The following is a 12,340-nucleotide window of genomic DNA, read 5'->3' as shown; positions in this document are numbered from 1 at the left end:
AGACTGAGCTCAAAGTCTTGGAGGAGTGCAGCTGAAGTGTGTAAAATACTGTTAAAAGTTTACTGTTAGAGCTGACAAGGGATGGTGAAGTGCTGTGAGACCTGGGTATAAAATCTGTTGTGTACCCGGGTGATAAAGAGGACCAGACAAGATCTCTTTTGCAAAAAATACAGCCCAAATTGGACGCAGAGGTTTTTCCCGATCTCTTTCCTTTCATGTACAGCTCTATTAACTCACCAGATAACAATAACCGCTCTATAATAGTACCGACCATATAAAACACTTGGTAAGCGAAATTTGTTTTGGTAATATTCAGTCCTTCCAGGAAGTTGCGATGTTGCATTTGCAACAATGAACACAAATTCAACCAAAAGCAAAACGTTGAACCAAGTGTCGCCAAACTCACTTCCTTGTTTCCATGTTTAGTTGTGACATGAAGATCTCACATTTACCCTTTTCAACAGTGCGATTTTATTCTCACGGGAACAAGTTACCTTCAGTTGTAATGAATTATACAAAAAACAACCACAGCTATTTTTTTTTTTTTTTTTTCGAATTTTGAAAAAATGCTTTAAAACGTTGCAACATGCATCACCATTATTTTGGAAAAGCGGCTGTGAAATCCGACATTTCAGGTTGCAACAATCCCAAAGAAATCCTGTAAAATCTTGAAGGGACTGAGTATTAGCAAGATGTTGCGGTGTCATAGAATAATACAAAAAAAATAATTGTAAGGGTCTTTAATTAACAGCATGACAAACAAATCTTACTAATAAGAATAACATTTTTTGGTTATATTTACTCAAACGTTCATCCAGAAAGATTTAGAAGCAGAGCGTTGCTGTGAAAATACAGTGTAGAAATTGTGAGATGTTTCATGTTTACAGAACAACCAAAGCCTACGGTGCTGGTAGTTGTTGGTAGTGTGTACAGTGCAGCCTGATTAATACAGGTTTTGGATTTTGTTGGGTTATTGCATATATATTGGTATTGGTGATGTATGTCACCTGTAAAATGTCCACCCAGTATGTAGCTTGGTCACAGTTATTTAAAAAACGAATCTAAGGGATCTTTTATCAAATTGTTAAAAGTTACAATTGGTAGATATTTCATTATCAGACTTTTAAAGGCCACAATATTGATCAGTATGTGCCTGAAAAATGTGGTGTTGACTGGGTTAGGATTTTGATAAGTATCCTCTTTCTTTAATGTCTGGGCTGGACAAACTATGAATGAGCAGCTGTTTCTAAATGACCTCCAACATATCTTTGGATAGGGGTGCTGACTGCTCACACTAACATCCCTAGTTTGACTGACCGGGGACTTTGGGCACTTGTCGCTCCCCACTCCTCTCTCTTTTGGTTTCCTATCATTTGTGCACTCTCCTAAATAAAGGCACTAAAAGCCCCCCAATCCTAATTATGAAGCCGTGTCTTTAGCTGTCTGACGCACGCACTGATGTCAAGATATCTGTAATAAGCTCAAATTGGCAGAATCACTCAGGCTCTAGTTCGCTGCCCGGGGAAAGTGCCTGGATTGCACTGGGAGGCGGTACACCCAGTGGTTTTTATCATATTCATGGTATCATTCCAGACCAGCGCTTTTAAACATCGTGTTGTGCTACCACTGACACGAGTACAGCCGCTGTGTCCTCTGTCTCTGTTTTTTGCATGCAGAGAAAAAGTCTTGCCAAAGATACAGATGGGACGGGAACTCCCCAGGGGCAGACGGAGACATTGTATATGAGCATGTTGACATCCTTGTCTGCTCATCTCGAACCCCGATTCCCTTTTAATTATTTATCTTAAAGGAGCACGATGGTGAGACGGCGGTTATGCAAGAGTTTTAGCCTCCATCGTTCCCCAACAGTGGTAAATTCAATGACCCACTTGACATTCGCAGCAAACAGCCAACAGAGTCACACTGCCCAGTGCCCAGAGGCTGTGCTCATTACTGCTGATCAGCATTCACACAGTCCTTACACAACACACTGCAGTCCTGCATTCAAGCCATCACCTAATGAAATGTTTCATTTTCACATCAGTTTTTATAGTTTAGAATATAATGTAACCGACAACAGGGTAAAGTGCAATAACTGTAAATTTGTAAGACAGATTCGTGTTGTCAGGGAAAGCCTTTGAGGGCCTTAGGAGCGCAGTCTGTGGTGGCCAGTGTTCTGACTGTGCTCTGTAAACTTCTATCCTCCTCCTAAATAAAAGGATACAGTTGTTTTAGAAGTATACAGCTTTTCCTGGGAGTTATAGTAAACAATCCTGGCCACAAAAGTCAAAAAAGGAGATGTAGCTCAGTAGTAGCGTCCCATCAATAAAACAGTGCAACGACTGCCAAACATGTCCAGCCTCTGAAGTCAACTATGTGCAGCTAGTTTTGTTTGTGAACTAATAATATCACTTCACCAAATACACTGAATGCCAAAAGTAGAAGAAGTATGTCTAACAGAACAGGACAGTATTTATTTTACGACTGAAGAAACAGTGTTGTCCAAAAATCTGTGATCTTTGAAAGATTTGGGTTGGAGGAGGGTGGGGTTAGGGTTAGTGCGATTGGGAGTAAGGGTAGGGGAGTAAGCAGTATAATGTTCTTCAATCTGAAGCCAAATGTTGAATCCTTTTCCCAATGGACAGCTGCTTCTCGCACATTTATTTGTGTTCAACTCCCGGTGAAGGGTGGGTCCTTAACTTGTCCTGCACCAACCACAAGTCCTAAGTATAAAATAGTAGCTAGTACTTAGGCTCTTAAACTAGCGAGCTTCAATTGTGTGTTCAAGTGTTTCAGTTTTCAAGGCCGGCTAGTTGGTGAACTCCTCTGGTTCTGGTCCCTTTCTCAAAGACAATGCTGCAGGAGCAATTTCTACTTTACTGCTTTTTTACAATAAATTTCAAAGTACTTCTTAAAGCAATCCTTTATGTGGCACAGATAAAAAACATATGACTGTCGGTCCTCTTGTGCAAGATACAAGAGTGAATGCAGAGCTGCTAACGTGACAGAAGAGCAGTCAATTGCTCACTTGCACTTTTAAATAAAAAAATGTGCCATTAAATCACACCGCCAACAGCTGTCCAGGTCAGCACTGATTTCAAATGATAGAGGGTTTACCTTAATCTGCCAGGGATCATTAAACTATGTATTCCCATCGAGACACATGGTGCCTGATTTATAATACGACAGCCATATTGTCCATCTTTTATCTGAACCCTTTAACATGCAAACTTACTGATGTCAGGCTTAGTCAGGAAAGACTGTTTGTCCCAAATCCAACATATGTATTTTTCTTCCTGCAGGAAAGCTTTAATGATAATCAGTGCTTATATTTAAAAAAATAAAATAAAAATCCTCTTTCAGTAATCTGTTGAGATATCTACTGTACACGATCAGAGCAGAAACGGCTGCCTCACAGCTGTTGTGGCATTTAAAGCTCAGAGGAGCAGCACTGAGAGGAAACCTGGACACAAGAAGACAATGTTTATGCGCCTGACTGTCATATGAAGTGGTTAAAAACTTTTTAAAATGACACAAGGATGGGAGTGTGTTATAAAAATCAAACATCTCTGTTTTTAGTTTTCACCGTGGTTCTCTCTGCTAATTGTAACAGTAGAGGTTTTATTTGAGAGGTTACATGAGGCAAGAAGTTCACTTTCCATGCTTATCTGCCAAGTTTTGAACAGTATCTTTATTTTGTCTGTGTACGGCTTGTCATTTTTTGTTTGTTCTGGTTTTAAAGGACACAAAAAAGCAGATGGACTCATTTTCGTTAGCGTCTGTCACAACTTGTGAGCTTTAAATTAGAAAATGTTCACTTATGAAGTTGGAAATAAGACATCAGTGGGTCATTCAAATTGACAGACTGCTTTTGTAACAAAATCATTTGGACGTACGCAGAATATTTGGTCAGCACATGTCCCATACACCTCTGATTGTCATAATAAAATGCAGCCACCTGTAGTAAAGGGCTGGTTGGTGCTGGCAGATTCAAATACTGATACTTTGAACCAAATCTTTTAACATTATGTAGATAGAGTTCAGTTTAATGTAATCATGTTTTGCGGAAGATAATTTATAACAGTGAAGGCTTGTTAAGGTGAGGCATTTACTGTCTAAACAAACTGGAATGTAGCCTTTAAGATGAGGAAAACACACATTTAAGCCCTGTTATAATCACAAAAATCTCAGATGACATGTACCAAATAGTCAAATAATATGATATCTTAGGTAGTGGCATGTATTTCCCAACTCTGCTGCCGTTGGGACATTGTTGTGTTAACTCGACTCTACTGCATTGATCTGCTGTGCAGGTGTCGTTCCATGACGTGGCGGCTCTCACACAGAAGCTGTTCCCTATCGTGGAGGCCATGCAGAAGCACTTCAGCGCTGGCTCTGGGGCTTACTACAGCGACGCCATCTTCTTCCTGTCTGTTGCCATGCATCACATCATGCCTGAAAGTAAGAAAAAGCACATTTTGTCACATTTCTTTGTCAGTTAAATACCTACAAATATTGCTTTAGATCGAGAGTTTTGAGTGTCTGAGTCCCCTATGTAAAGTCCAAAGAATGATCTCCCACTGGTGTTGGTGACTGGTTGTAAATTTAATCACTGATGCATCCATGCAGTTTTTATTTAGAGATATCTTTCTTTGGAATTTCTGCCACCACACCAAAACAACTGGATTGAATTGAATTTTATTTGTGCAGCACTAAGCAACACAATTACTCTTACAGCAAAATGTTCTCTTTAGAAGCGATGTCTCAAAGATGTCAAGTAGATTTTGGCTGTTTTTCAACAGATGATAATTAAAATGTGTAGAGACGGGATTGATTTTAAAAAAGCATTAAACAGAAACAATTTAAAACTTTGCTTTGATTGATGTTTAGTGTTTTTCTGTGAAGTTAAATAATTTTAATAATAATATTGCAATTTTAAAAAAAAACCTGTATTTTAAAGTTTGCTATTGGAGTTACCCTTCAAATGTTGATTAAGAGTTGTACCTCAGTGTCACTTTCTCTCTATGAATTGATTAATAAGTTACAATATATTGCTTTAAAATGTGTATTTTGCTTTGATTCCGTGGCAGACCATCTTTTAAATTCACTCAGATGCTCACTTCTCTATTCTGGCACTCATGGTGCACAGCTGGAAATGGTATTATGGGCAGGTATCTAACAGACACGTGGCAAGCTGCAGAGGCCATGGGGAGTGAGGAAGGAAGGATGTGTTTCGTCACTGCTGCCCACATTAGTGCCCCCTGTGTTGGTGCTGACCGATGGAGGAACCACCTCCGGTGTGCACTGTTGTGGTTCACTTCAGTTGATGTGCAGCATGGGGTATGACTCCGCACATTCAAACTATTGGGCTTTAGGGTTTGAATCGATAAGTCACCACATGTGAAAGTCTCTGTCTTGCAGACAGCAGCCCTGTCCCATTTGAGATTTTAAAACTATATATATATATATAAATAAAATTATATATTATTTTTTATATTAATATATATATTATTATTATATATATATATATTTTTTTTAATAGGGGTGCCCAAATCACCAACAGAGGGTATAATGATGTGTTTCCTACTCTGAAGCCAACAGTTTCTGTTTTTCAGCAGTAAGGTGCATTTAAATATTTTTCATAAACATGGCAGTACTGGAATTTATTTTAATTTGGATGAGCTGAATTTCTTCATTTATAAACCTTTCCACCAAAAACAGATGCTGTGCACATTTGAAGGCTTGACAAATCAAATTCGTTTTCTTTAAAGGTTTTCTATAACACATAAAAGTATGCTATTAACATTACTCGGGGATGGATATCAATTAGGGAGCAAAAGAGGAAAATTGTGAAGAAAAGATTAGCGTCTAAAGGACGAGACAGGATGATAAATAAAAGATTGTATTTGGGAAAAATGTTTGAGTGTGCGGTTGTCACTCAGCTGTCAGTTCTGAAAAGTAATTTGTGGTGGAGCACAAAGTTGTTTTGAACAGATTTTAAAAATATAGCCAATGTGGCATTGGGTGTATTGTATGATGTTTTTTTTTTTTTCCCCAGCAGTTCCTTGTATGAAGTGGAGGTGTGCGTCTGATGGTGTGTCACGTTGTGTCCTTATTGATCAACCACGTGAAGCACCCGTCTGCTCTGTGTATCCAAGTGGTCACACATTTCTTTTTGAAGAATGCTTTTATCTATAAAGGGCATAATGTGGTTGTCTTAACAGAGAGAGTGGGGGTACATGGGGCTTCACGCCCTCCTTCTCTGATGTAGCCATTTTTCTCAAACTGTCTTCGTTCAGCGAGCCTCGCAGCAGACACAGAACGTCGCTTTTGAATAATGACAGTGAAACAAAAGTGATATCTACAAATATAAATAGCAGCTGCAAGTGGGAGGGCTGGAAATGTAACATCCCCAACTTGTGAAGTGGGAGCAAGTTTAACTCGGTTGTCAAAAGAGAAGAAAGAAGTAGAAGAAAGTGTTAGTGTTTTGGGTTCAGTATTAAGCCGGCTACACAGCCTGAATAGTAAAGTGTTTGTTCAGTATAATTAGGAAATAAAATGTTTGTGAGGTCTGTATTTAATGTTTATTAGACCTATGTAGTACAGACTTATAGGTCTAATAAAGTAAATAAAAAGTATATAGGCTATAGATGGGGCTTTTTAAGTTAGATGCCAGTGAATCCCACACAGTCATCCTTTAAAACACTCTATTTTGTACTTAATATTTTTAAGTTAAATAGAGGTGGGGGTCATACAGTAATTTCTTGTATAACACCCCACAATATTTTGCCTATAATGAGAGTAAAAGTCTCACAACACAAACATATTAAATACATGATACTATATTGCAAAACAGCAGTCAATCATATATCACAATATCTTTGTTACTGAAGATAAAATCAGTTTGAATACAATAGACAGTACAGTGTTGCACACCTGGCAGACGGACTGAGGAGAAAGAAAACGTCTCTTAGAAACAACTATAAACCATGTATTTACCATAAACAAACAATCTTTAGTAATTAGATATAGTTTTTGTTTATTTTTTAAGTTGTGACCAAGATATACTGAACGGGACAATTTACAATTGAATAATCAGTCTAGCTCTAGAGTTGCTTTGGTTATGGGCCTTCGTCAGGCATCAAAAACAACTAAAGCCGCAGGCTATGACAACCTATCAAGAAGCAGAGCCAAATATCAAACACCTCATGTAATAATAAATACATATAATAAAACATCCATACATTGTGACTAACAATATATGTCAAAATAACAGGGTTGATGACTGATTTTGACTTATACTACATGATGCCTGACCAAAGCCACTCACCAAAATGTTGTGTCTCCAATAGGTCGGTGTTTACAGTGTGCAGAAATTCAACCTTTACTTTCACAGCTGAGACAAATTGTGTACCAAAGTGCGGAGAATAGCTCAGGACGGTTAGCTGACTCTGGCTATCTCGCAGCCAACCTAGAGATAGACTGAATAGTGACTGATGTGAGCTCAGTTTGTGTTTGTGGAAGAGATATCGTCTCTGGCTGCGATATACTAAACCGTGGAAGTCGAGAGAACAGCGTGTGGATTCTGCTTTTCAGACTTTCAGTCTGTCCCTGCCAGGTAGCTAACGCCAGCTAGCCAGCTGTCTGCAGATATTGGGCTGATGTCAACACAAACAGTGCAGAAGAATTAGTAAGCAGACTTTTAGTTTCAGCCCTGTCTGTGCTCAAAGTGGACGTGCTGTACTTATTTGAACTTGTAACGCGAATGTGAATTCGTAGCTGTATGGGACATCTTTTATTTTTTTAATCTGTGTCATATGTGTGTCATGTTTTGCATTTGCCAAAGAAAATAAATCCTTGGTCCACATTTTTATATTCAAGGAAACAACAGTGTTACAACAGAGAACTTCATGTGAACACTGGATGAAGCTTACAGACCATGATGGAAGCAGTCCATAGACGTATGGCTTAAAGAGGACTGTATTTTCACTATCTGTCCTTGGAGGATGAAAAATAAAATTGCACAATGGAAACCTTTTGTGATGAATGATAAGGTTCCTAAGAAACACTGTTTTTGTTCATGGACGTGTTCCATGATTTGTATCCCCTCTAGAGGTCTCAACATGCTGGGACTTGAGTCTCCTACGGCCCGACCTCTATTTTCCACCCGAGGTAGAAGTGGGACTGCTAATGTGCGAAGGATTGCTTTGCTTAATTGAGAAAGATGGTTACCTGGAGGTGAGATATAGCTATTAGTGTATATATATAGTCATGCAGGCCTAAAATAACACAGCAGATAAGCAATCAACATCAGTTTCTGGTGAAAAAGATGAAGCACCAAAAACATGCGATAAAACCTCTGAATCATTCAGAATCAGTTCTAACACGCAGCGTATTCCCAAAAACAAAGTCAAACTTTTTAGACGTCCCCTCTATGCCCTCACACACTGTTTCTCCAGAGCTAATAGCTCTTTCCGATGAATTTATTGATATAAATTAACAAGCCAGGGTTAAACATGAGTGGGATGGTCGACTGGATCGGGCTGGAGCTGAATGTAAATGTCCTGACTTCCTCTCTCTACTGTAGTAGACCAGTGAGCGTAACAGACACATTATGGTGAAGTCCAGAGCAGCTGGGATTGCACAGTTATACAGTTGATCAGGTCCACAAAGGAGACCCTTTCATTTGTAATCCATTGAAATATCACGTACTGATTGTGGGACAACCCCAACTTCATAACAATGTAGATGTATTACAACAAATGCAGTGTAGTCAGAGTCAATGTCTCTCACTGACTGACTGACACATGTTTAAATGCACATGTGCAACAGTTTCATATAGACCTCTCTTGAATTTGCAATGAAACCTAATAAAATTATTATTCCTACTTATTATCCCACAGAAATCCCTACTTTTACTCAAAAACAAGCCAGATTTTGAGGGTTTTTTTGTGTGTGTATACGTCCAGTTTTAATCATATTACTTTGTGTGACTTTGTGAAGTAAATGTCATGACCTTGAGTATCGTCATTCTTGTCTGGAAAGCCACTTAAAATTTTTTTTATTGATTGGTAGGGTGCCAGACGTAGCCTAACTAGCTTGTCATGCTGTGCAGATCAGTTTACTGTTAAATGGTTAATGAAATAACTGCCTACATGCAACGACTAATATTAAAAGGGCATGGTTTACTTTTAAAAGTCAACGGGGCTAGCAGGCATATTTTCATAATTTTAGCTAATGTTTTGAAGCAGTGGCAACATTGTTAGAGTGACGTTCAGTAATTTGATTTAACTCTAAACTTGATTTGCAGTCCAGCAAAACTAGCCTTGTTTTGTTATTTAAAAATTGGATTATTTTGAAAAAATAATTAATAACTGAAAAAGGGATTTAAGGAATTATACTATTTAAGAAAATAAAACACTAACTACTTATTTGTATTTAATGATAAACTCATGATCTCAAGCTTATTTATGTTTTTGTTTTCTCCTCTTTATATTTTAGAAGCATTTTCTGGTGCTTACGACTAGAGGACCCCGTTTACTGCAGTTGAAACACATCAACTTTTGGATGCACGGGAACATAATGAGGGTGCAAATAAATCTCCTTAAAAAATAAAACAGTGTTTGTTGGTAAAAATCAGTAAAACAATCACCCTTACATATAGGCTGTAAGTGCTCACATCAAGAGTGACATAAGGGCTTAATGAGGTTGACCCACTTTCTTCCTGAAAAAAAACTGTGTTTTGTGTTTTGTTGCTGTGGCTTAGTTGAGGACTGTCTGATCTGAACGGAGCCTCAGGCGAACTCTAAACCCTGCTAACAAAATTATTCCTGTGTGTACCTGCCCATGGACGTGTACACCCACGTATATGGGCAAGATTTATTATAACCCCCACTTATTTACTTATTTACTTACTTATTTATGTCAGTTCTCAGAAAAAATTAAATTCTCCAAAAACCATAAATATTTAAAGGTTACTTACATATACACGAAATGGGTGCTATAGTTGGCTGTAGTGCCCAACATACCTTCTTACCCTAAAAATAGTTAGAAGTTAAAATAGATACAACAGCCCGCAGCACAAAGCCCTACTTTCACCTTCACAGGACTTTAGCATTGAGTCATTGATCATCAAACCCACTACATCAATGTTGTAACAACTTAAGGCCCCCTTCCTGTTCTACTCCCACCAGTTAAGCCCCGTTCGTACAAACAAACAGCGCCGACCACTCGGAGATTACTCTTCCAAGCCCCCTCTCTGTTGCCACAGTACATGAAAGCATTGTGATGGCAGCTTCCTTGTTTGGAGAGCACAGAAAACAAGTGTCGTGTTGCTGAGTCTTCTTTTTCTGTCACTTGTTTCAACAGAAACCACCAATCGAATACTGGCACCAAGTTGTAGTCCAGCTATGATCTCCCCGCAGTTACAAGTATACCTTTCATTGTTTTACTTTGACTTTGTCGAAGCCAAAGTTGTGTTTTTTTTTCTCCTTTCTTTCCAAATTAGTTTTGTTCATCTGAGATGTTTGGCCACTTTGAGTACAGTCCTGCATTGGACTTCACTTGTCTATTTCTATCCTAGGATGAACTGATTAAACTGTTAATCAACAGCTTTTTTCACTTATACTAATTTCATTGTTCAGTTTCATGTAGCCTTCATCTTGCACAATACTGTTATTATGACATGAGTGACGACATAGGGATGTTTTTACTATTAGGTTTTAAGATGATTACGGTCCAAATGCCAACTTTTAGTTGATTTGTTTAAGTGCGTTACATTATGAAACAGCATAAAGATAGGACATAAGCATCCTGATTAGAGGAGCAAATGTACAACTCATACACTGTTGTGAAGTTGAAATACATTTTACTCTTTACTTTATACACATAAACTACCTGTAGGTTCTTTTTCCCCCTTTAATAAACATATGTTGTTTACATATTGGATGGATATCTTTCTAATAGTAAACACTTTGTTTACTTGATTGCTGCTGGATCTCAACAAGGCTCTGAAAGACTGAAACAGATCTGAAATCGGGCTGACTTGAGCTGGAGGTCTATAATGCAGACAACTCATGCAGCTCATTATTTTTAAGTACCCTCATCCCTTAAGTCCCTCAGCACCAGTTGCGCCAATTCCGCAGCAGTCATCACACCAAACCTTTTGCCTCGCCAATAAATGTTTACTGCCTTCAAACTTTGACAGTGTGTCTTAAGCTGACAAGCGTTTTCATCAGTCTAATAATCATGTTGTGCTCCTGGCACACCATCTCTGAGTCTTTCCCATCCTTTCATCGCCATGGCAACCAGCAAAACATAGGAAGCTAAAACAATGAACAGATGAGGGCCTGCATATCCTGGATACTGCTGTTACAATTTCAGTGTTACAGTGTTAATGCCAAATGTGCACTTTTTCTTTTAAATAGTCATGCTCAACTACATTTTCTCCCCACAGTTTTTAGACATTTATAGGCAATTCTGTTTTTTAAGTCAATGACAGCATTATAGAAACCAAAAGTCAACCACAGACCAACCATTTTAATCGTGTCAAGCTTTCCAAGACTCTTGTCAGTCTGATCTTATTTCCTCTAACTGCGTATTCCTGGAAGGACTCTTAAAAGTGATTAGGTAGACGTCAGTCACTGGAGTAGTCAGAAAAACTCAACCTATGTGCACAGATGACTCAGAAGTACACTTCCTGGGATAATTTAGAACATATTGAACTCAATTTGCCATTTATTAAGCTTGGTAAAAAATAAATGATTATTCATCATTCACATAGGGCAGACAGAGGTCACTTGTTCTGTGTCAAACAGCAATTATTCTTTTAGTTGTTTATTCCCTCAGTTACGCATGTTTAATCTAAGATGTTTTCAAGTTTGATGCCACCTAATCAATGCTTTGTTGTGCTCTTCTTTCAGGTCTGACACGCATAGTACAGCTTGACCTGGACCTGAAATACAGGACCAACATCAGGGACCTTTTCCAAGAATTTGACCGGTTTCCTCCAGGAGCCGTCATAGGCATCAGCAGAGAGATGCAGCCAGTCTACAGGTAGACAGAACACATCAGCTATTAGGGTTGTACAAAACTCATAAAAAATAAAATAAAATAAAGTTTTGGGCGTGGTTATGCTCTGACATTTATTACAAAGTCAGTTGTCCCACCTGAAGGGATGCAACAAGATTTCTCTGCTTCTGCTCAGTCTGCCTCTATGAGTCTGAGCCAACTCCTAGCTTGTAAAAATGTAGGCTAAATAGTTAATTTGATCATATAAATATTTAAATAATAGTTATGAATTTTTATTTTCACTTGGTTGTTGTGGATGCTGTATGAGACA

The 12,340-nt window shown here is 38.4% G+C and overlaps 1 protein-coding gene across 1 annotated transcript in view; it reads left to right on the top strand.

Annotated features, from left to right (window-relative positions):
- Nucleotides 1–12,340, top strand: part of xxylt1 (xyloside xylosyltransferase 1) — a 26,378-nt gene that overhangs the window by 3,069 nt on the left and 10,969 nt on the right. Inside the window, exons 3-4 of the mRNA XM_035653460.1 lie at nucleotides 4,314–4,461; nucleotides 11,922–12,054. Of these exons, the coding sequence (XP_035509353.1) occupies nucleotides 4,314–4,461; nucleotides 11,922–12,054 (281 nt within the window). The remainder of the gene's footprint in view (nucleotides 1–4,313; nucleotides 4,462–11,921; nucleotides 12,055–12,340) is intronic.

The sequence above is a fragment of the Morone saxatilis genome, unplaced genomic scaffold (genome assembly GCF_004916995.1).
Source record: "Morone saxatilis isolate NCDOM2014 unplaced genomic scaffold, NCSU_SB_2.0 Contig12, whole genome shotgun sequence".
Taxonomy (NCBI): domain Eukaryota; kingdom Metazoa; phylum Chordata; class Actinopteri; family Moronidae; genus Morone; species Morone saxatilis.
Note: the sequence above shows the minus strand (reverse complement) of the source record. Positions and strands in the feature narration are given on the sequence as shown.